Genomic DNA, 21,412 nt, shown 5'->3' with positions numbered 1-21,412 from the left:
GGTAGAATCAGGGGCAAAGCAGGCAACACCTCTCCTATTGATGGTATGGACTGATAAATGGGAGAGTCAGAAGGGCTCCATAGTGTTGAACTAGGCTGAAGAATCCCCAGGCCCCATCCTACGCCCTCTGCTATTTTTAGATCCAGGCTTCAAGTGAGCACAGACGTGAAAGCATCACTAAAAATGTCTGCTTCAGCTTGTTGTTGTACAAAATGAGAATAAATGAGTCCCCGACAAGGTATAACATTGTAATTACTACACCAATTATCCTGGCAATCTTAGGTGCTGGTAGAAAACGACTGAATGACAAAATTAGAAAGCAAAGAAGGTAGCCTAGGAAGAGTAAGAGGAAGGAGAAGATGATTCTGATGGCTCGTTTGTGAGCCTCAGTTCTCTGATCTCTGGAACCAATACTGTATTGCTGCATCTGCTGTGTGTGCTTCCCCAGAGAAAGGAGGAGCAGAAAGTAAGCAGCCAGGGAAACAATTAAGGGAGGAAGCTTCCACAGATTTACGAGGACATGCATCAGATCATATTCACTTGTTTTCAATCTGTAGTATTCGGTCATATTGGATATGCCTCTGTGTCCACTGAGGACAGAATAGATTTTAAATTCATTAGTCAGAGAAATGGTACAGACACAGGATAAGAGCAGTGCACCCCACAACATTCCAACAACCACCCTGGAAGCTCTCCATTTGAGCCAGAGGAATGTGGGGTGGGAGAAACTGGCTATTTTCAAGCAGTAGAAAACACCAAGACAGGAGAAGAGCCAAAGACTGAAGTGGTTTGTAAATGTCCACGAAACATCAATAAGTTGCATGACTATCCCTGAGTCGTGGGTATGGTAAGAGAACGCTATTATAAGGCCCTCAGTAAAGATGATCCACAGCAGAATGATTCTGAAGAGGGCCAAGCTGGTGATGATAAAGTCAGACAAAGACATTTTCTTGCTCTTAAGCCAGTGGCTGCCATTGACCAACCCAATGAAACCATTCACCAGATTTCCAAGAATAAACTCGGTGACAATGAGAACCAGGAACACCCCTTCAGTGAATCCCAACATATCAGAACTTAGGTCAACCTCCTCCTGCTTCTGTTCATGGATCTCATCTCCTTGTCAGTTTTAAGTTTTTTTCTGAGATCTACCTCCTCCTGTTCCTTCACTGCATGATTTAGTCTGTCTTACAGCTTTGTGGATCTGCTCTGGTCCTCTTCACAGACGGAGCACAATGTCATTTCTATGATCTTAACAAACCAGTTCCTAGTTAAAATGCAAATAGTGGCTGGTGTCACATGGACAAGGAAGGCATCTTAGTCGCAAAGAATATGGAGGACTGAGGCTCAATTTCGGAGGGAGCATGCATTGTGATTTGAATGCAAAACATCTCTGATCAGCTCATGTGTTTGAAAACAAGGTCCCCAGCTGGTGGTATTGTTTGGGAAGGTTAGGGAAACCTTAGGAGGTGGAAACTGGCAAGAGGGAAGTGCATTACTGTCACCAGAGGTGATTGGAATTTGATTCTTGTACCATTTTGTGTTCTCCGATTCCCATACAATATGATGGGCTGGCCTGCTGCACCCTCTGGAACTATAAGGCCCAAATAAACCCTTTCTCCCATAAGATATTTTTATTGGGGAATTTTATCACATTAACAAAAAAAGAAACAACAGGAAAGTGGTGCTGGGAACCACCCAGAAAAGAAAGATGAATAGTAGCTAAGGGAAGCATGGAACTACCTAAAACATAAGAGGGAAACAGGGAAATGCCATAATTCTAGCACACTGTAACATTTAAGAGCATAAAGTTCAGTGTTACTGGTCATAAAATCAGCTCATTTATTAAAAATTACTTAGCCTCAACTCGTGAAAACATTGTCAAGTTTTGAATTTTGCAAATAAGTCTCAATAGTCAAAAATTAACTTTGCATAAAGATTCAATTTTTCTCCCTACCCCCAAATGAGTAACAAATTTTACTGGCATCATATGTTGAATAGCCTATGCCACATACTACTTTTATTGGCTATTATCTCCACATAAGCATGATCAATTTCTGGACTCTGTTATGTGTCATTACTTTGCTTTGTATCCACATCAACAGTATACTTCCTCACAGTACACACACACACACACACACACACACACATACACACACACACATACATACACACACACATACACACACACACACTCACACATACACACACACATACACACACACACATACACACACACATACGCACACATACACACACACATACACACACACATACACACACACATACACACACACATACACACACACACATACACACACACACACACACACACACAAACCTTAACTAGCAGAGCATGGCCTCTAGCTCATTCTCCAAGATGTTATTCTTGGGCACTTGCTTGTCAAAGCATCTTCAAAATCAGCTTGTTGTGTGTCCCCCAAAGGATTTCTAAAAATTGATTTAAATTTCTTTCCAACTATAACGATGGCAATGTTTCCAATAATCATGTTGTACCAGTGTCTTTTAATGTGTTTTAATAAGGTTTTATAAGACTCCTCAGAGATCATTCTTCAAAGACTTTATATTCTGATATTCTAACACTTTTTCAAAATTAACTTTCTTTGATGTTGTTTAGAACTTGACAGTTGGGTATTCCTTAATTTCCTATAACTCTTATCTACATTTATTCTTGATGTAATCACAGCATTTGTGGATCACTTTCTCTCCATGATCCTAACTCTCATAACAGTACTTGCTAGTGTTAGTTCAACTATGTTGTTAAGAGTGCTCCTCTTTCCATAAAAAAAAAAAAAAAAAAAAAAAACTTTTAATGTTTAAACACACCTTTGGTACATAGTATTTATTTGTAAGCCACAACGTCAAAATTGGTGCACCATTAAAGAACCCTTTGTTCTGTGATTGTCCATGTTTTAGTTCATATTTTTAAGATGTTAGACTGAGTGGTTTTCTTTCTGCAAGCCCAATGCTAGGGACTGCATGAGGTCCCTGTTCCCCAAATCCATGCAGTCCTTGGCCTCCTTGTAACATACCACGCAGAAAAGCACTTGGAGATGACATTTTTAAGGAGGACACTAAGGTTATGTGAGATCAGAAAGGCAGGGCTCTGCTACCGCAAGCACACAAAATAAAGGGCAATTGAACCCAGCAGGACAGCCGCCACCAAGCTAGGAAGTCTTCTCCAGAATGATCATGCTGGTCCCTGAGCACAGCTTCCAAGGCTAAAAGGCAATGTCTGTTCTTCTCACTACCAATCTGTATTTCTTCCTGGCTGCCTGTGCAGACCAATAGACCTACCAACGTAAAACAAGCTATTCTGCAATTAGGAAATCCTCCCAACTCAATTCTCTAATCTGCCATCTGGAAGGGAAATATAAAGACTTTTTTTTTTTTTGAGACAAGGTTTCTCTGTGTAGCCTTGACTGTCCTGGAACTTGCTCTGTAGACCAAGCTGGCCTCAAAACCAGAGATCCACCTGCCTCTGCCTCCTGAGAGCTGGGATTAAAGGTGTGTACCATCTTATTCTTAACCTACCTATTCCCTTAGGAGGGCTACAAAGGTTCCTCACTAGGAACTATAAGAAAAATTTAGCTTGACAAAAACAAGAACAAAAACAAAAAGTTTGCTCAGTCTGACTGCTAACGTTTTGTATATTTTTCATGTCCCAACTCCCTCCCCAAATTCATAATGATCTGAGTTTAAATGGGAAAGACTATGGGATCACTGATGTCTTTCTTACTTCAACTTGCAGTATAAGAATATATATGTATATATAGCAAAGATGTAACCATTTATGTGACTATAAGGGTAGATGTTTGTGAATTTGTAAGGAATATATTCAATTGCACACAAACACAAGAGGTTTATTTGCATCTCCCAAAGAATTCAGAGGTAGGCTGTCCAGGTATGCTCTGGTGGTTGTTTATCATCACAGACTTGGCTTCTTCCATCTTCTACTCTGAAGACTACTTCATGCTCTGGATGGCACCTGGACATTCAGCCAGCATGTTCCCATTACAGAAAAGAAAGAACAGGTCAAGGAATGAGAGTCTAGAGAAATACAAAAGACACATTTCCAATAGTTCATCTAAGAACTCTCCTAAAAGCTCTACCAAACGACTTACACACAGCCTTTAGGCAATCCAGAACCACAAAACCAAGGATGTAGTATTTGAGTTGTGAATATTGTCATTCCAAACAAACACCAGTTCTGTGAACACAGAAATAATGGATAATGAGTAGTGTATTAATGACATTTGTAGCCTTGAATTATCAGAGCCCAGAAAGGGAGCTGTCCTCCCAGGGTTATTTTCTATGTCCCTTGCCTTGCTTAACTGTAGACCTTCCAGCAGATGTCCACCCTCTCAAGTCTGTTCCAATGCAGAAACACGGTGGTACTGTCTACTGCACACCCGACAGGAGGAAGCTCCAAATAGCATGGCTGCTTTTTTCTCTTACAGCTACTAGATGCCAGACAGAAACTGTCCATTTTTCTTGACTTTTTCATGTGTGCATGTGTATGGTATACCCATGATAGGGTACATATGCCCATGTGTACATATGGTGAAAGTTCATATTGGTTTCTTCTGTTGTTCCCCACCTTATTTTTTAATATAACCTGCAGCTAATCAATTCGCCAGAAAAGCCCTGGAAGCCTCCTGTCTCTGCCTCCTGACACTGGAATTACATGCATGTACAACTGTACTGGGTTTTTTACATGGGTTCTGGGTATCTTAACAGCAAGCACTTCACCCACTGAGCCATCTCCCCCAATCTTTTCTTGAATATTTCTAAGCTACAGAAAGCACAGGATCAGACTGAAACTAGAGCATAAAATGTGTTAAAACTATCTGAATTACAATTGTTCCTCAAGCCCAAAGAGGGATACATGAATTTCCCTGGGAAGGGAAGACAGAAGATATCTCCTAAGTCAACTGGGAGCGGGGATAGGGAAGGGGACACGAGGGACTGGGATGAGCAGGCTGGGGGGTAGGAGAGAGGGGAGAGTAGTGAAAGAGATGTCTTGATAGAGAGGGCCAAGATGTTCTGAACATTGTTCTCATTTATGATTATGTCACAAATATTATATATAGCCTCTTCGCAGCAGGCCTATGAGGTAGGTACAATCACCCATTTTACTTAAAAAAAAAAAGAGAGAATAACCGAAAGCAGAGGAAATCAAGTAACTCACATTCAGCTGGTAGGTGGATCTGAACTGTTGGACTGTATAGCCTTGCCTCTGAAACTTAGTACTAAAGACCACCCTTCTTTCTTTTAAAACAACTCATAAGACAGAGAAAGTTGACCTGGACACTTGTATAGCAAAATAAGACCCGGAGGTCTAAAACAAGCAAATGATTGGACAATTTTTAGAAATTAAAAAAAGATGCTTCCATAGTGTGGCTGCACGACACTGCCAGCCACAGAAGTCACCCACTGTCATAACATGGGGAGCCAAGAGGAGACAGAGAGAAAAACTGAGGCATGAGACCAAGGTTCGATTCTATTGGTGCCACCATTTTCTAAAAAGTGAGCCTGAAAAATTGATTTCAATGCTAGGTAAGTCAAGAGTAAAACCAGCGGACACCCCGAAGCTACTCGACCTGTAAGGAGACACCTGCTTGACACAAGGAAAGTGAGATTGTCCAGAAGCCAGCAGAGGAGCTGGGATTTGTTTTCCTATAGGATCACCAAGAGAGTAAGAGTACAGATATTTCCTTCACTCCTAGTTCTCTCCCTAACTGAAAACTACTAATTATCCCTAGTATATTGGGAAGTACACCGTATGGGACACACCAGTTTAGCAGTGGGAGATTACAGCTACCTAAGGCCAGCGGAAGGTGAGCACTGAGCAGAAAGCTAAATGCATCACTCACATACCTAAGTTCAAACTCCCACTGTGTGCCTTTGATTTTAACTTTTCTGTGTTTCTGAGCTTCATCTGTAAAATGAGACTGCCACTTTCTTCTTGGAAAGCAGTTACTCACATGGTACAGACTCATCCAGTGGGCTCAGACATGTCCAGCATTACTGTGATTGCTGCCACTGTCTCAGAGGTTTCCCTGTGACTTACTAACCTGAGGGGCTCCTTTGCTATGATTTGTCTTGCTGTCACTCCCACCAGTCTTCACAGCATATAATGCAAATCCTGAAAGAAAGTAAGTAAAATGATCCCGCTCTCATTTCCATGCCGATGAACCAGCACAGCACAGTGTGCTAGCCTGAGCCAGATGGGGACAAAGGGATAACTGAGTAGGGAGAAACTAATTCTAACAATTAAATGACCTCTTTTGGGAACAAGGGGAAACTTCTTGATAACTTTCTCACTGAATATTAAACTTAGCCTATAACCTAGTTGGCAACAATAACCAATCTCTCTAAATAGCCTAGCGAAAACAAATGTGTTTTGGGTTTGAGGCTGTGTGAGTTATCCTCCATTCTGAGAACTGTGACGGAGGTAAACAGGGTCTCACGCTGGCCAGTCTCTAAAGTACAGCCTTCAGAGCTATGTGCACACTGTTACAAGTGAATGAAGACAAACGACATAGCATAGGAAGATGCTGAAGAGCAGGAGACATAGCATAGGAAGATGCTGAAGAGCAGGGGGCTGTGAGCATGACAGCACTGACTACAGGGTGAGCAGGGCTACCTCTCCATGGTTTGGAAGCATGCATGGGAAGTATGACATAAGGAACTAGACACAATACGCTAGAGACAATCAGCATTTGCCGCTTATCTTTCCAGCCTTTTAAAGCACATCTATTCGCCTTACTTTTGAAAAATAACTATTTTTCAAAATTAGATACTACCACACATGCCATTAGACATTTTTCTCCTACCTTTCATCTTTCCATTTAACATGGAATAAAATCCCAAATCAAACTCACTAGTAAGTTTTCTGTAAATTTATACCTTGATACATAATCACATAAAATATAATCACATTAAAAAGGGAGCTTACAAGACCCCAAACTTGAATTACAAGTCCCTGTAGTCTCAGGGCAGTTAGATTCTACAGGTTTGCTCTGTGCCTGGTCCAGCCTGGGAGCAGTGGAGTTTCTCAGCAGATGGGGCTGTGTGGGATTAGGTGTCAGCAAACCTGACAGGCTTGGGATTGGCCAAAACCACTAGGAAGGCAGAAGCGTCAGCCTGAGTGAGAGTGATGCTGCCTCCACCTTGCGGCCTGTCAGAGACTGGAGGGCAGGCAGTCTCCAGCTCATGGAGCTGACCTGCAGGATGCACTGCACTACTTCAACATCCGAGACTCGGGAACAGCTTTGGGTTAGCTCTTATACAAGATCAAGTTTTTTCCACTTTCACCTTATTTTGTTGCTGTTGTTTTGTTTTTTTGCAACAGGGTTTCTCATTAGCTATGGAGTCTGTCCTAGGACTAGCTCTGTAGACCAGGCTGGCCTTGAACTCAGAGATCTACCTGCCACTGCCTCCCAAGTGCTGAGATTAAAGGCGTGCATCACCAACACCCAGCTGCTTTCCTCTTGTTTAAACTTCACTCAGAAATACACATAACCCCTCACTAAGTTTAGAATTATAAAAACTGCTTTGCTGAAAAAGGCATGGCAGTTGCTTAAAACAGACAACTGTGCCACCAGATTCAACACGTGAACACATAAAGATCTAGTATGTTGACCAATGATCCCACTAGCAGAAAAAGTAGGCAGATGGGAAGGACAGCAATCTTCTACTGTCCCTGGGTAAGGAGAGAGTAAAGCTAAGGAACAACTCCTTCCTTCAAACAAACTGCACTGTCAGTACAGAAAGGCTGTTCATGTATGCAGGAAACACTTCAGTAAGCCAAGAGTCCATAACACAGTACGTGAATTCTGAACTTCTTACTAATATAATCTAAGCTACAGTTGGCACCAATTCTCAAGGCAAGGAACGAATACGCAGGCTGGGTTGGGGACCAAGTTGGGAGCAGTGTGGAATAGAAGGAGGAATTCTCAACACTTGAACAAAGCAACAGATTGAGCAGTAGACAATCTCTGGAAAGCTGCAGGCTCACTATCGTACAAATTTTAAAAGAAAAGAAATATAAAAACTCAGTTTTCATAATCTTTATTGGCAAATTCCTAGTAAACTTAAAATGAAATTAGCTGTACATACTCTGTAGGGAGGCAAACCAAAGGTATTAAAGGGATCCCTGAAGTAGGTGTAGCTCAGTAGGAGGGGGCCTGCCTAACTTGAGACTGTAGGTTTGATTCCCAGTACCACAAAAATGACCTAAATTTTCACCCTCAAGAAAGAGACTAAAGGAACTAGAGTAACTGGAGAGGAACGGTGTCAACTCTACTTAGACTTCACTCTGGTCCTCAGGGCTGATGAGAGATCTGATAAACACTACAGAGAGATGACCAGTAGACAAGATATACGAATGGGTGACTCCTGAAGCAGTCCAGATGCCATATTAACTGTGGCCTCCTTTAACTGAGTGGCTCTTCCGTGCCAACACGAGTACGGGTGCAGGCACAAAGGGCAAAGTCAGTACTTACCATCAAGTCTACAAAGTCAAGTGGAGAACAACAGCATTTACAACATGCGACAGACTCCGGACACACAAGGCTAAAAATTAACCAGTGGCTGAAACAGCACAATGCAAGTGTGAAGCAGAAAAGAAGGCCTTCCGGACAAGCGTGTGCCTTGGCCACAGCACACATGGTGGAGCCTGAGAGGTCACTACTTTGTACACTTGTATAAAGCAATCACTCCTAAAAAAAATAAGCAACTAGTAAATGCCATAACTGACCAGAAATACAGAGGGTTATTTCACACACACAAAAGAAGACATGTCAGTCAGGAAAAATATTATGACTCATTTTATATAAAAATTTTTAATCTTTATGTTTAAACTATAGACTATACATGATTTGAAAAGGAGACTGTAGCAAACAATGATCAAAGAAGAATCATCCGCTCTATGCCTTTTCTTTTATCTGGTCACTCAGAAATATAATGTTATCTGGAAAGAAACCAAAGCGTAAGAGTTAGTTTCACAATGCTATCTTCATTTCATTTGACAATACCCCTCCCATACATCCTTTAGGGGTATTATATAATTTCAAAATATTAAGTAACTTTTGTTGTGTTCATGAGAGGTACACAAAAGGGGCATAAAATAAATAAATAAACAAACAAATAAGTACAACAGGCTGAAGCTGTTTGTCCAACAATTCAGACTTCGTTCTAGGATGAGACCACTAAGGTCTTCCCCAACATACTTTATACACAAGGTAAACATCTACAGATGCAGCCGAGACTAGTACGCACACCCATAAACAAGAGGACCAAGAAGACATTCCACATGCTACAAACATGCAGCAACTAGTATGCCCATGGCCACCTAGCAACTGCAAGTTTACTTGCTTTTAAGAAGATAAAATTATTTTAAATTCGAAAAATTAATTTCATATACTGATTTTTTTGGAAAGGCTTTATGTATTACAAAATAAAGCATTTTTATACAAAACCAAACTAACAAAATTGGACAATGTGATGATTATTCCAAAGAAAATTAGCTAAAAACAAGCAAAGATAAAGAGGTTACGGAGCATTTCTTGAATAATGCCAAACATTTTAGACCCTTGGTAACTATAAAATCATGTAAAGACAGTTATTGCAACCGTCACTTCATGACTGCACAGGACGAAGACTTGAAGGAATAAAATGGAAGTCACTATCAAAAGCCAAGAGTGCCATCTACTGGTGTGCTTCTGCTTTTGTTTTAAAGTTAAATATGGTCCCTAGGTGAAAATGGGTGGTGGCGCACGCCTTTAATCTCAGAACTTGGGAGGCAGAGGCAGGAGGATCTCTGTGAGTTAGAGGCCAGCCGGTCTACAGAGCGAATTCCATGACAGGCACTAAAGCTACACAGAGAAACCCTGTCTTGAAAAACCAGTAAGGAAAAAAAAAAAGAAGATGAAGGAGTTGATAAAACTGAAAAAATAAACAACAATAAAAAACCTAAAGATTAATTTAGGATGGTAAACATACTTTTGAAATTTTTAGATTAATCTCTATATTTGCTAGTGTTTACAACATGAAAAACAGGACTTGCTTTTGAGATTATATTAATATACATAAACAAAAAAGTTAAATGTAATCAGAAAAAAAACATCAAATAGGTACTATCTTCCAGAATCACTGAGTGCTCGTCAACAACAGAGTCGCCTGAGCAGACCAGTACCCACCATGACAAGACACTGGAACTGAACAATGTGAGCTGTCTCCATGGCTTAGTCTGTAACACCTCAATCATTCAAATATACAGAGTTTATCTGTAAACCTGGCTTACAGTGGAACACAAATGGAGTTTAAAAAATAGCTACATTGGTTTTCAAAGTCAAAATATTTTCCAAAAAAGATTACTATTAGAAAAATGTGATTATTGCTTAAAACAACTTATAATTTACCAATATGAATAGTGGTTAAGACATAAACAAGTAAAAGAGAAAGTTTAAAAAAAGAAAAGAGTTTAGATCATGAGGAAGCTGGAATAAACCAACAAAAGTTGAATATAGTGACAACTCTTTAAAAATGCTACAAGAGGCCCATTGGTGGTGGTGCACACCTTTAATCCCAGCACTCGGGAGGCAGAGGCAGGCAGATCTTTGTGAGTTCGAGGCCAGCCTGAACTACAGAGCAAGTCCCAGGACAGGCTCCAAAGCAGTACAGAGAAACCCTGTCTTGAAAAACAAAACAAAACAAAACAAAAAAAAAAAGTGGTTTCTTGGTGTTTATATCAATAAAAACAGAATAACTAAACTGAGGTTTTTAGTCACTTATTCAAGAATAAAAATATCTCATTAAAAGATGTATTTTAATAACATGTTAATTTGCATTTAACATTAAAATTTGTCAAAACAAATACTAATGAAAAGATTACTTTTTTAATTAAATGATCGGAGTCAAATTGGTAAGTTACCTAGACTTCAATACTCTACATCTAATTTTATACAAAACCACTTTTCACATTAACTTACAGATATATAAACAGCTGTACTGTTTTCAAAGTTCAGAAGTTTCAACTCTCCACAGTGCACTTCAATCTCAAGCTTTATCTCTATGCGTCCACGTTGTTTTATATTTTGTTTAAAGACAACAAATGTTTTTAAATTTCAAATGAAGTTGCTGCACTTTAAGTTTCAAAGTTTTATATAAATCACAAGTTCCTAACATCACATCTCTGCAACTGCCTTGGCACATGCCTATTCTTATGTGTCTTTAAAGGACACTAAGATTAAATTCTTCCAAGGCTTAGCAGCATGTACTCGAATGAGCACCTCGATTTTATACTCAAAGTTCCTCCTGAACTAAACATGTGAGTATAGAGAAGATTCTGAGAATAATAAATAAATGGAGACAGCCTTAGCAAACAGTAAAATAAAATCACAAAGGTCCACTGGAGAGGTCCCTGCAGCATTGACAGCATGGGTACTCACAGCCCCAGCGAACGCTGCTGATAGCACGCCAAGCTTTCCAGTGAGCACAGACAGGAAAGCCATCTACCACTGCTTACCAGCTATGATCGTCGTTGCCTGCCGCCTCACGTTATTTTTATCCATGTATTCACCATAGTCCACTTTCCCTTCCACAAATATGCGAGCCCTGATATAAAAACAAACAGTCATTAGTCTAAGAGTCTGATTCTGCCTCACAGAGGGTCAGGGCACAGGTGACAAGCGCAGGCTGAAGATGACACAATGGCTTTTCTAACACGTCTCCAGTCTCAGGAGTACTAATACACACAATGCACAATGTTGCCAGGCGGTGGTGGTGCACTTGGGAGGCAGAGGCAGGTGGATCTCTGTGAGTCTGAGGCCAGCCTGGTCTACAGAGGGAGTTCCAGGACAGCCAGGACTGTTAGAGAAACCCTGTCCCAAAACAAAACAAAACAAACAAAAGGATAACACTACCCAGGTATGGTAGGTAGTATTTACCTATAATCCGATATACAGTAATCCAAAACCAGAGGCCTGGGCAACTCAATGAGATCCTGCCTCAAATTTAAAACTTTATGTATGAAGTACAGGAGATGTGACTGCAATACAGCACTGAGCATATGCAAGGCCCTGAGTTCAATTCCTAATCATATTCATTCTCTCTCTCCCTCTCTCTCTCTCTCTCACACACACACACCATAAATGATACTGTTGACATTTTCCTTCAAATTTCCTGTGTTGAAGAAAAGGTGTGCAATTACTAAAAGAAATTAAAATTCTAGTCACTGCTGAAATTATTTCACATGAACTATTTTAGATCCATAAGTAAGCACATTTCTAAACATAAGAAGTACATCCATACAAACATTCTTTTGTCATTCTATGCTTTCAGAAGACACTTCTAATACATAATCAACCCAGGCATTCCAAATGAAAATTACTAAGTCTAAAGAATTATCAAATATAACTACTGTGAATATCACCATAATAACTCAGTACATCAAACAGCAAATATTCCAGGTTCTCTAAAGACTTCCTGTGGTTGCTCAGAGGTCACACGTGACCTCCCTGGTCACAGTGGCACAGGATCTCCTAGAGACGTGCTGTAGATGCTTTGCAAAAGTACACGCTGCAGTAGCACCAACTGCATTGCCAGATCCTGCCTCATCTGCTCTGTTTATGTACATACGCTGTTTGCCCGAACATGTCTGCAGGCTAAAAACCACAGAGACTTTCCATGAACATGATATTAAGGAATAAATACATGTTAATGTCAGTACTTAGGAACAGTCAGACAAGAGAACATTTGCTATCAACTCTTCGGGCCATTCAATCCAAAGATCCTTTCTTTAACTTACCCCTTTTTCACATACTGATATGCCAAATCTCTGAGGCCTGGTCGAAACACTGATATTCTGTGCCACGTTGTCTTCTGACTGACATCACCTAAACCACCAGGTATAGGAAATGGGGTTACAGATGCCAGCAGATAACACAAATGCCAACAACACAGAACATGTCTTGAGAAGACAAACTTATAATTTCTAAAAGAAAGAACTAATAAAAACTGACTTCACCTAAATTTCTAATGTTAGATAAGCAGTAATACTGTCTATTTGCTGTTGGTAAAATAAAACTATGGTCTTTTCTACTCACCCATTTGGTATGCGTCACTCTCCCCTGACCGCCACATCTCATTTGTTGCCATAGAAAATATCGTGACCGGGTTTTTTCCTTCCACCTGTCTCATGACAGGGTCCTGCCCGACTCGCCCAAGTAACTGGACACGGTTCAGAGCTGAAATACAAAGCGGAGAGGAAATGAGGCTGAGCCCCTGCTGGTGACTGCACGTTCACGCTCCCTTCCAGTGGGACAGCACCTGGAGGTGAGCTTTGCGTAAGTAATTAGGGTGAGATGAGGGTATGAAGGTAAAGCCTCCACGAAATTAGTGTCCCTAGAAGGGAAGAGAGAAACCATAACAGCCACCACTCCATCACCACCACAGAAAAACAAGAGAGGGCAACTATCCTCAAACCAGCAAGTGGGGACTGACTGGCAGCCTAACCAGGCTGAAAGTCTAGTCTTGGCCTTCTAGCCTGCAGAGTTCTAAGAAATACTATTGCTTACGTCATCTGGTCTATTCATTAGAGTAGCCAGGATAGTCACACAGGATAAACCCACACCTGAAACTGACAGAAATGCCCAGAGAATGAACAACTACAAATACTGCTTTAGCTTCAACCTCTGCATTATGAAAAACGCAAACTATTGAAGATCAACAAGTTTAAAAGGAAAATACAGGAAGGCAGGGAGGGGAGAAAGGGTTGACAAGAGAGAAAACAGAAAGCAGCCGCACAAAACAAATTTTAAGCTCTTTATCTTGAGCTAAAAGAACAAATCTGGGATTTAAGAAAATCTCTACTATAAAAAGAAGTATTTCTGCGAAAGTATCCTCCGCACCCCATGTAACACAGCCATGAAAGACTGAGCAGGACAGTGGCAGCAGGAGGGGGTGGCATCTGGACTGTAAGCTCTGTTTATACTAGGTCCTCACAGACAGAGGCGCAGGGGTAAAATGGACCAGAGATAACGGGCGGCACAGTTCTACCGTCCTGTGAGAGCATTAGCAGTGTGGTGTGAACAACACGGTAAACTTAGGAATCTGTTACTTACATCGTTCAAGAGCCAAACCGCCGGGCACTTCAGACTCATGCCTTACAAACTGATGAAACACCTAAAGGGAACAACAAGTAATGCAGCTTTAAAATTTTTAGTAAAGAAAAATATCAACAGAAGACCTACCCATATTAATTCACCATTTAATCAGTAGTTCCTACAAGTTCCAGGAAAGGACAGCAAAGGAGAATGGAGGATAAAGGACAACAAAAGAAAGCAGTGCTTTCTAATGAATGTAGTCATATATCAATCAAGTAAACATAAAAAGAAATTATCAAACAAGAATCAGAATATTTGGAATACAATCAGTGTATTAAGTCTCACTCTCAATTTTAGACAATGAGAAATTGGTTAAATGACAAGAAAACAGAACATCCCTTCCATTTTTCGTACGTCTTTCTGACACTGCAATAGGCACTGTGGATAAAACTTAGAAGGTCTATAATAAAATTGTTTTTCCTGATTGGTTGATCAAAATTCATAAGGATAGAATATCTCAGATGACTGGCCTAGAGTGTTTCATGAACAAAAATGATAACACTGATTTCTCGAGGCTGCTGCAAAAGGTCAACAGCTTCTAATGAGCCCTGGTCCGGTGGAACACTTCATTCTTTCAGCACAAAGAAAAACAAAACAAAATAAAATTTTTTACAAAAGAAAAGAATAAGTAAAAAAGTTCAAAGTATGGCTATGAAGTCAGTTACCGAAAAAGGATATACACAATCAAAAAATAGCATCACTTAATATGCTAAGAGAATTACCTATTAGCAGTTAATCCTAAACTATCAACTCAATGTCAAATTATCCTACCTTAGAACCAAGGAAAATGAAGCTCAGAGAGTGCCCACTTGTCCAGAACACTAGGAATTAAGTGGTAATTTATGACTTAGAACTCAGGGCTGTCTGACACCAAGGTTGTTTTTCCAACTTGCCCTCTGCTGCTATCTTAAAGACAGTCTGTTCTACCAGAAAGGTAAGAAGAATTCACATCAGCACACTCAAGAGTTCAGAGAGCGACACGTTGGAAGACAGAAACATTTCCCTAGTTGATCTGCTACACAGGAGAGAGAGGAGCTGGCAGGCCAAAGAATTCTCTTCTTAGAACAACAGGAAGAAAATGAACTTCTTCAGAACACTGGCTAGCTAGACAGTTAACAGGACTCCCAGCCACTTCAGGCAGTGGGCAGAGGGTGATGCCGCCCGTTTTGAAGTTCTCACCCTGTGAGTGAGCCACTCTGAAGGCAGTTCTCTGGCATATCACTGCTACCACTTAAGAAGGGTCATCTCAACTGTTTGTGCTCAGGCCTGTGAGGGCTGTTGTGTACATAATTTCGTTATGCAATCTTTCCATGTGAATAAGGGCAGAGACCGGGCTGCAGCTCTGAGGTGTCGGGTTACCACACTGATTTCTAGACCTAGCTTTTAAAACATTCCCTGCTGGGGACCTGTTTCCTTCACTGGTCTTTTAATAATGACCATCTCGCTCCATAGCACTCAATTCCACATCCATTCCTGAAGTGACCTTGAGTATATAACACTATCTACTACTCAGGATAGATACAAGAATAAGATGTTTCTCCAAATACAGGATCCAACTGCTAATCAGCTCCTATGTCATCATCACAGAAAATACTAATCTGAGAGATCAGAAAAGCCAGAGCTCATTGTGTTACAAAATAACAATATGCTTCATTTTAGGCACACACACACACACACACCAATCACAATTCAGTAGAAAAGCAGAAATAGGAAAAAGTGCAAACTTTTACCTCATATTTGGTTTCAAGATAATAACATACTATAACTTCTTCATTTAAAAAGACTAAAAGCATGTGTAGATTAAAGCAGGGACCTAAGGCTAGGTCAAGTAGAGAGTAAGATGGAGATGACAACAGGTTTTTATAAGAATTTGACTTATTAGCCTTCACATAGGTTTTACATTAGAATTTACAACTTGGTACCCACATGCCACTATGAGGAAGAATGGCAATGGAAGCCTTCTGAAGACTGGCCTGAGCAGAGGACACCCAACTAGGTGGCAGAATGATATTTGTGGCTGGTAGAGGTGGGAGTGGGAAGGAGAAGGGACAGAAGGTCAGAAAAGAGACCAGAGTCATATGGAAAAATGACGACAACAACAAAGCCAGCTATGGTGGTGCATGCCTGAATTACCAGCACTGGGAAAGTAGGGGCAGGTATATGAGATGCAATCTCAAAAAAATAAATAATATAATAAAAACTTTAAATAACGAAATACATATACTGACATAAGCACAAGTAACAAAAACATTTGTTAAATTAATGATTCATATTACATATGCGAATACATTTTAAAATCCTTTTTGATTCAGTAAACATTATGAGCAACACACACACACACAATCCATCCTGAACCTTTCCCACCAAATAAACACATGTAAGATGATGGGTAAGCTTCAGACTCTTTTGCTTATGTATCCGAAAGCAAAAGGAAAATCAGTGGCTACAGACGATGAAAACACAGCACTAACTAATGTAGAAAAATGTAGAAAAATGACTACCTGTAACACAGGTCTTCGAAACATGACTTCGGTTTTTCTTACAATCTACCCGTTGGCCTTTTCCTGAAGAAAAAAAGAGAGAGAAGATAAAGCTAACGCGAACACACGTTCGCTAAGTCCTAAGATTCTAAGTGCATCCGATTGTATGTGCACTTGATTTGCAATGACATCTTCGCAATTTGGTGATTTCCTTTCCTTTTAAAACAAAAACAGAAAGAGACAAAAGAAACTGGGAGTTTGGAATCTCAACTAACTGCTCTGTCCAATAACCAGCAGGAGGAGAAAAAAAGGAAAACCTGTTATTCTCACTTTCAACCCATTGTCTGTTAAAATTTCTTTAAAATACAAGTTCTCTTAGAGAATTTTTAAAATTTGTTCAGTTATTCTAAGTCCCTAAAACTATATCTAGCGAACGGTAAGGGCTCAATAAACACTGCTATTAAAGGGCTCAAATGCAAAAGTCGTTACAGTAAAAACTCAAGCGTCTCTGCTCCCGGTAGCGCAGAGTATGCCCTCCCTCCCCCCGCCCCCAGCCTCGCCACGGGGAGAAGCTGCTGCCCTTTCCCTCAATTGGCGCTCGCAGACAACACGGGCAGCAGAGGGGGACACTCGGCCTCCTGCAAGGAACCGCACACCTCCTCCCGACTCCCGCACGAGCGCGTGCACTCGGCACACACAATTCACACATTTCTGCCTCTAGCTGCCCCCTGCCCTCACCTGAGACGCAACACCTGACCGCAACCCGGCCACGGGCCCGCTTCCGGCGCACAGAGCTCGCAGAGCTCCCAAAAGGCAAGAGAAAACAGGAAAGCGAGGGTGTACGCCATTGAAATGCTACCGGCTGATATCCAGGGAAACACGACCCCTCAACTTAGAAGTTCCTGGAACGTCTTGCCAGACGGAAGTGGGTGGGTCGACAACGCTTCTGGCGTAGGTTTGTTTTTTTTTGTTTGTTTGTTTGTTTGTTTGTTTGTTTTTTCCTTCCCTGAATGATTTCCACCCTCAGGGGTTTAGAATAACTGAACAAATTTTAAAGAAATTTAAGCGGACAATGAATTTGAAGTGCGAATAACGGGCTTTCTTTCTTTTTCTGCTGTTTATTGGACAGAGCAGTGCCCTCGCACGGGCTAACCAAACTCTCTGCCCCTGAACTGTATTTCCAGCCCTGAACTGAAATTATTTGATGGTGTTCCCAGCCTGAGACAGGGAGCAAGGTAGGTGAAATAAAACATAGTTCAACCCCTGGAGGAGCTAAAACCCCAAGTTTCCTAACGCAGTAAGACTGGAGAATTAAAACAAGGGCTAAAATCGTATAATTGAAGGGCTATTAAAAACTAGGTGATCTGGATACGTTAATATGTTAAGTCAAAATTTAATTCAAGAAATACGTGAGGAGCAAAATAGTTAACATTTTTATTAAATACAGGTTCCGAGGCACAAGGAAAGTGGGCCTTTATATTGCATGGTTTTGTGTACTTTTCTAAACTATTAAAAGTCAATTTTAAATTTCTAAACATTTTATAGTGAAAGACCCCCAGTGCTGGAGAGACTCTCACTCAAGTCTCGGGATAATACGACCCCCCTCCCCCAAGTAACTCACGAGAGACCGTCCTTGCTGCAATCACAGGAGGCTTTAATGATGAGCTGAGACGAGAACCAGTGCACTGGGGCCGAGACTCATAACCCACGCAGGGGGAGAGTTCGACCCCGAGTGACAGGGAGAAGAGATTTTTAAGGGAAGAAACCACAGCCCAGTGATCCGGAATTGGCAGGGAGTGTGTCACAGAAAATTCCGAAAATACCAGTGAAGATTACAAGGGGGCAACCCCCTGCCTCTCAGGACCACTCCCAAGGTCATAATCAGCTAGTTTTAAGAACTGTTGTAGTTATGACATCTCTTCACAACAATAGAAACCCCAGCTAAAACAGTTGCCCTTTTAAGACATAAGAAAAAAATATGAACTATTTAACATGATTTTCAACTTAATTTTAACCTGTTCTGAAGTCTGGCTCACTAATGGTATGTTTATAGATGTTTACCCCCCTCCCCATATTTACACCATTGCAAAGTTGATTTCCTGAAATAGAAAGATACAGTATTGGAGCCTTGCACTGCTATTTGATAACAACACACCCCACCTACTACATTACTTCCATGCTTTCCAATGGCTTCCTCTTTAAAATCCTGCCTCTGCTTTGTGGACAAGGCAAAGGAAAAACTAGATTTACCTTTGCCTCCAGAGTGAAATTCCCTGCCCCTATTGCAAGCTTTGTTTTAATGGTGCCTGACTTGAACTTTGGGGTATTCGTAATTGTTTTTCCAGGTTACACACCCTTTCTTGTATGTGAAGAATGTAGCAAATGTTGTTTAAAGAAAAATGTAGGCATTTCCCTGCAAATTGAGGGCACCCCTGGGCAAACACTTAAAACTGTATAAATAGCACCTGAATGAATGGGCTGCCTTGGCTCAGCCCTGTTTCCACGCAGAAGGAGTCGCCACATTCTCTTTGATGCTTGACTGGAGAGGTTGCGAGTGCTCCTCTGTAGTAGGAGCTGTGAGCCTCTTCCCACAGCCCAGCTCCCGCATGGCTAGCTTTACACCAGAAATAACACACAAATTGTATTCATTTAAACACTGCTTGGCCCATTAACTCTAGCCCTTACTGGCTAATTCTGATATCCTGATCAACCCATCTCTAATAAACTGTGTAGCACCAGTCTTACCGGGAAAGAATCAGCATGTCTGACCTGGCGGCTTGCTTCATCGTGTGCGTCTGCCCGGGAGAGGGGAGCATGGCCTCTGAGCTCACTTCCTCTTCTCCCAGCATTCTGTTCCGTTTACTCCTCCCACCTATATTTTAACCTATGAGGGCCAAGCAGTTTCTTTATTATAATTAACCAATGACCTTCCTCCATCACTCCTCCTTCATTTATTTTCCTTTTTGACAAAAATTGTATTATATGTGTAGTTGTACAATTTCAGGGAGGAACTGTAAGTGAAGCATTTCTCCTGTTAGTGGATCCTTCCCAATGCAGCATGCACTTCAGCCTTGGTCAGCTGTCAGTATCCTCAGCATCTGAAATGTACACACTTTAAAGATTCTCTCCTCAACTAGTCACCCTCTCCCCCTTTTGCATATTGTAATATAAATGACCATGAAGGAGCCTCGCCCCCATTGATAAGTTCCTAGAATGTGAAGAACCTGCTAAGAATATACAGGTTGCCTTGAACAAACACAAGCTTCACAAAGGCTCAAGTCTCAGGACAGAAAAAAAACATGAATGGAAATATTTCAGGCAAATTCAAATATTCTGAAATGTTGAGGAACCTTAAAAAATTTAACTAAACTGAAAAAATGGCTCAAATGTTTTGCTAGAGATACAAAAATTTACAATTTGCTCCAGTGTCATTATAGGGGAACCAGGAACCCTTTCCATAGAGAGAGAGAGAGAGATGAGGCATGTGGTGGTTTGAATGGGAATGGCCCCTATAGACTCATATGGGAATGTTTAGTTATCAGGGAGTGGAACTGTTTGGGAAGGACTAGAAGGATTGGATGTGTGGTTTTATTGGAATAGGTGTGGTCTTCTTGGAAGAAGTGAAAAACATGCTACTACTGACCTACATTTTCTCTTAATTATAAGAAATTGTAAAATAAAGTTCACATTCTTTGTCCTTTCACATTACAAAGAAGAATGCTTTACCCATGTTTGTCTTTGGACAATATAAAAGTCTTTATTTAAAAATGTTCTGTTTCTCTAAATGTACACAGAGGGAAAGATTTGGATTAAAATATGTTAAAAGCACAGAAAACAAAGAAGTTCTGGTTAAACAAAATCAAGAGAACCTGGTGATGATATTCAAAAAGTTAATAGGAGTCAGCCACAGGAGAGCAGGACGTGGGGAACAACCACAGGAGGGCTAGAACACATGGCGAGCAAGTACATCCAACTTCCCTAGACCTCTGCTGATTTTGTTTGAGAAGTTAGTAAGCAGCTCAGAGATGTCCACTTTATGGTCTTACTTCTAATTGTTTCATATAATGATAGCATTTTATTGACTAATACAAAATCAGATAAGAGACTGCTTCTATCCGGAAGATATATTGGGCAAACTCCCTGATCAAAGGTCTGGCGGTTGGAGAAGTAGATGCACCCTGGGAAGCACTGCTGAAGTATAGGCAGCTTTCTCTTGTGAGCTGGTATTTAAAGCCGTATTTTATTCCTTTCTATGTACAGAGAAAGTTCCCTGGATCCACAGCAAAGAATAAGTTATGGCAGCTTCTTGACTGAAAGGCTAAAATAGTGTGTTTCTGTTCCTCTTTCAATTATGGGATATGTTTCTCATTCTTCACCAGAAGTCCTGAGTAAATGGCACTAGAGATACAACAGTAGGCAAGATGTGAGGCCGTTGCTAAGACACCCTAGAAGTTTGTGGCCTTGCCTGTGGATGCTCCACCAGATGGCTTTTGAAGTCTTTGTACATTCAAGCTGGCTCATTCTTGCATCCAGTATGTCCTCTGAAGGCTTGTGGCCAAAGGCTGGCTGGTGAGAAGTGGCTGGTTATAATTTCCCACAGGTTAATCTCGAGGGTTCCTTACTCCTCTCATCAGATGTCTTGTGCTTTTCAAGTCTTCGTGGGCCCAGAGATCACAGGGTCCCCATGCTGTCTGTCTCTCTGAGATTGCTGAACTTTTTTCAGTTCCCTGCAATCAATCGAGA

At 40.9% G+C, this 21,412-nt stretch overlaps 3 protein-coding genes and 1 long non-coding RNA gene across 4 annotated transcripts in view; all 4 read right to left on the bottom strand.

Annotated features, from left to right (window-relative positions):
* Window positions 1-90: 90 nt before the first annotated feature.
* Tas2r3 (taste 2 receptor member 3) lies at window positions 91-1,087 on the bottom strand. The gene is given in 2 exon segments (XM_041635118.1): window positions 91-166; window positions 168-1,087. Coding segments are annotated over 2 exon segments (975 nt in total). The 5' UTR covers window positions 1,067-1,087.
* A 2,776-nt stretch (window positions 1,088-3,863) lies between these two features.
* On the bottom strand, window positions 3,864-6,551 carry LOC121435188. Its single transcript, XR_005972555.1, has 3 exons — window positions 6,096-6,551; window positions 4,143-4,228; window positions 3,864-4,006 (listed from the first exon to the last, which is right to left on the bottom strand). It is a non-coding gene; the product is annotated as an uncharacterized LOC121435188 (long non-coding RNA).
* Window positions 6,552-8,851: 2,300 nt separating this feature from the next.
* Window positions 8,852-17,496, bottom strand: Ssbp1 (single stranded DNA binding protein 1). The gene is made up of 7 exons (XM_041634839.1): window positions 17,408-17,496; window positions 16,691-16,753; window positions 14,148-14,208; window positions 13,131-13,271; window positions 12,833-12,920; window positions 11,552-11,640; window positions 8,852-8,995 (listed from the first exon to the last, which is right to left on the bottom strand). Exons 2-7 carry the CDS (start codon window positions 16,712-16,714, stop codon window positions 8,952-8,954), a joined length of 447 nt encoding a protein of 148 aa, XP_041490773.1. The 5' UTR covers window positions 16,715-16,753; window positions 17,408-17,496; the 3' UTR covers window positions 8,852-8,951.
* Window positions 17,497-21,018: 3,522 nt separating this feature from the next.
* Window positions 21,019-21,412, bottom strand: part of Wee2 (WEE2 oocyte meiosis inhibiting kinase) — a 33,772-nt gene continuing 33,378 nt past the window's right edge. The window contains exon 16 of the mRNA XM_041635117.1: window positions 21,019-21,067. Within this exon, the coding sequence (XP_041491051.1) occupies window positions 21,019-21,067 (49 nt within the window). The remainder of the gene's footprint in view (window positions 21,068-21,412) is intronic.

This window comes from Microtus oregoni, unplaced genomic scaffold (assembly GCF_018167655.1).
Source record: "Microtus oregoni isolate MIOR12 unplaced genomic scaffold, Mior012 000046F_ref0000063, whole genome shotgun sequence".
Classification (NCBI taxonomy): Eukaryota; Metazoa; Chordata; class Mammalia; order Rodentia; family Cricetidae; genus Microtus; species Microtus oregoni.
Note: the sequence above shows the minus strand (reverse complement) of the source record. Positions and strands in the feature narration are given on the sequence as shown.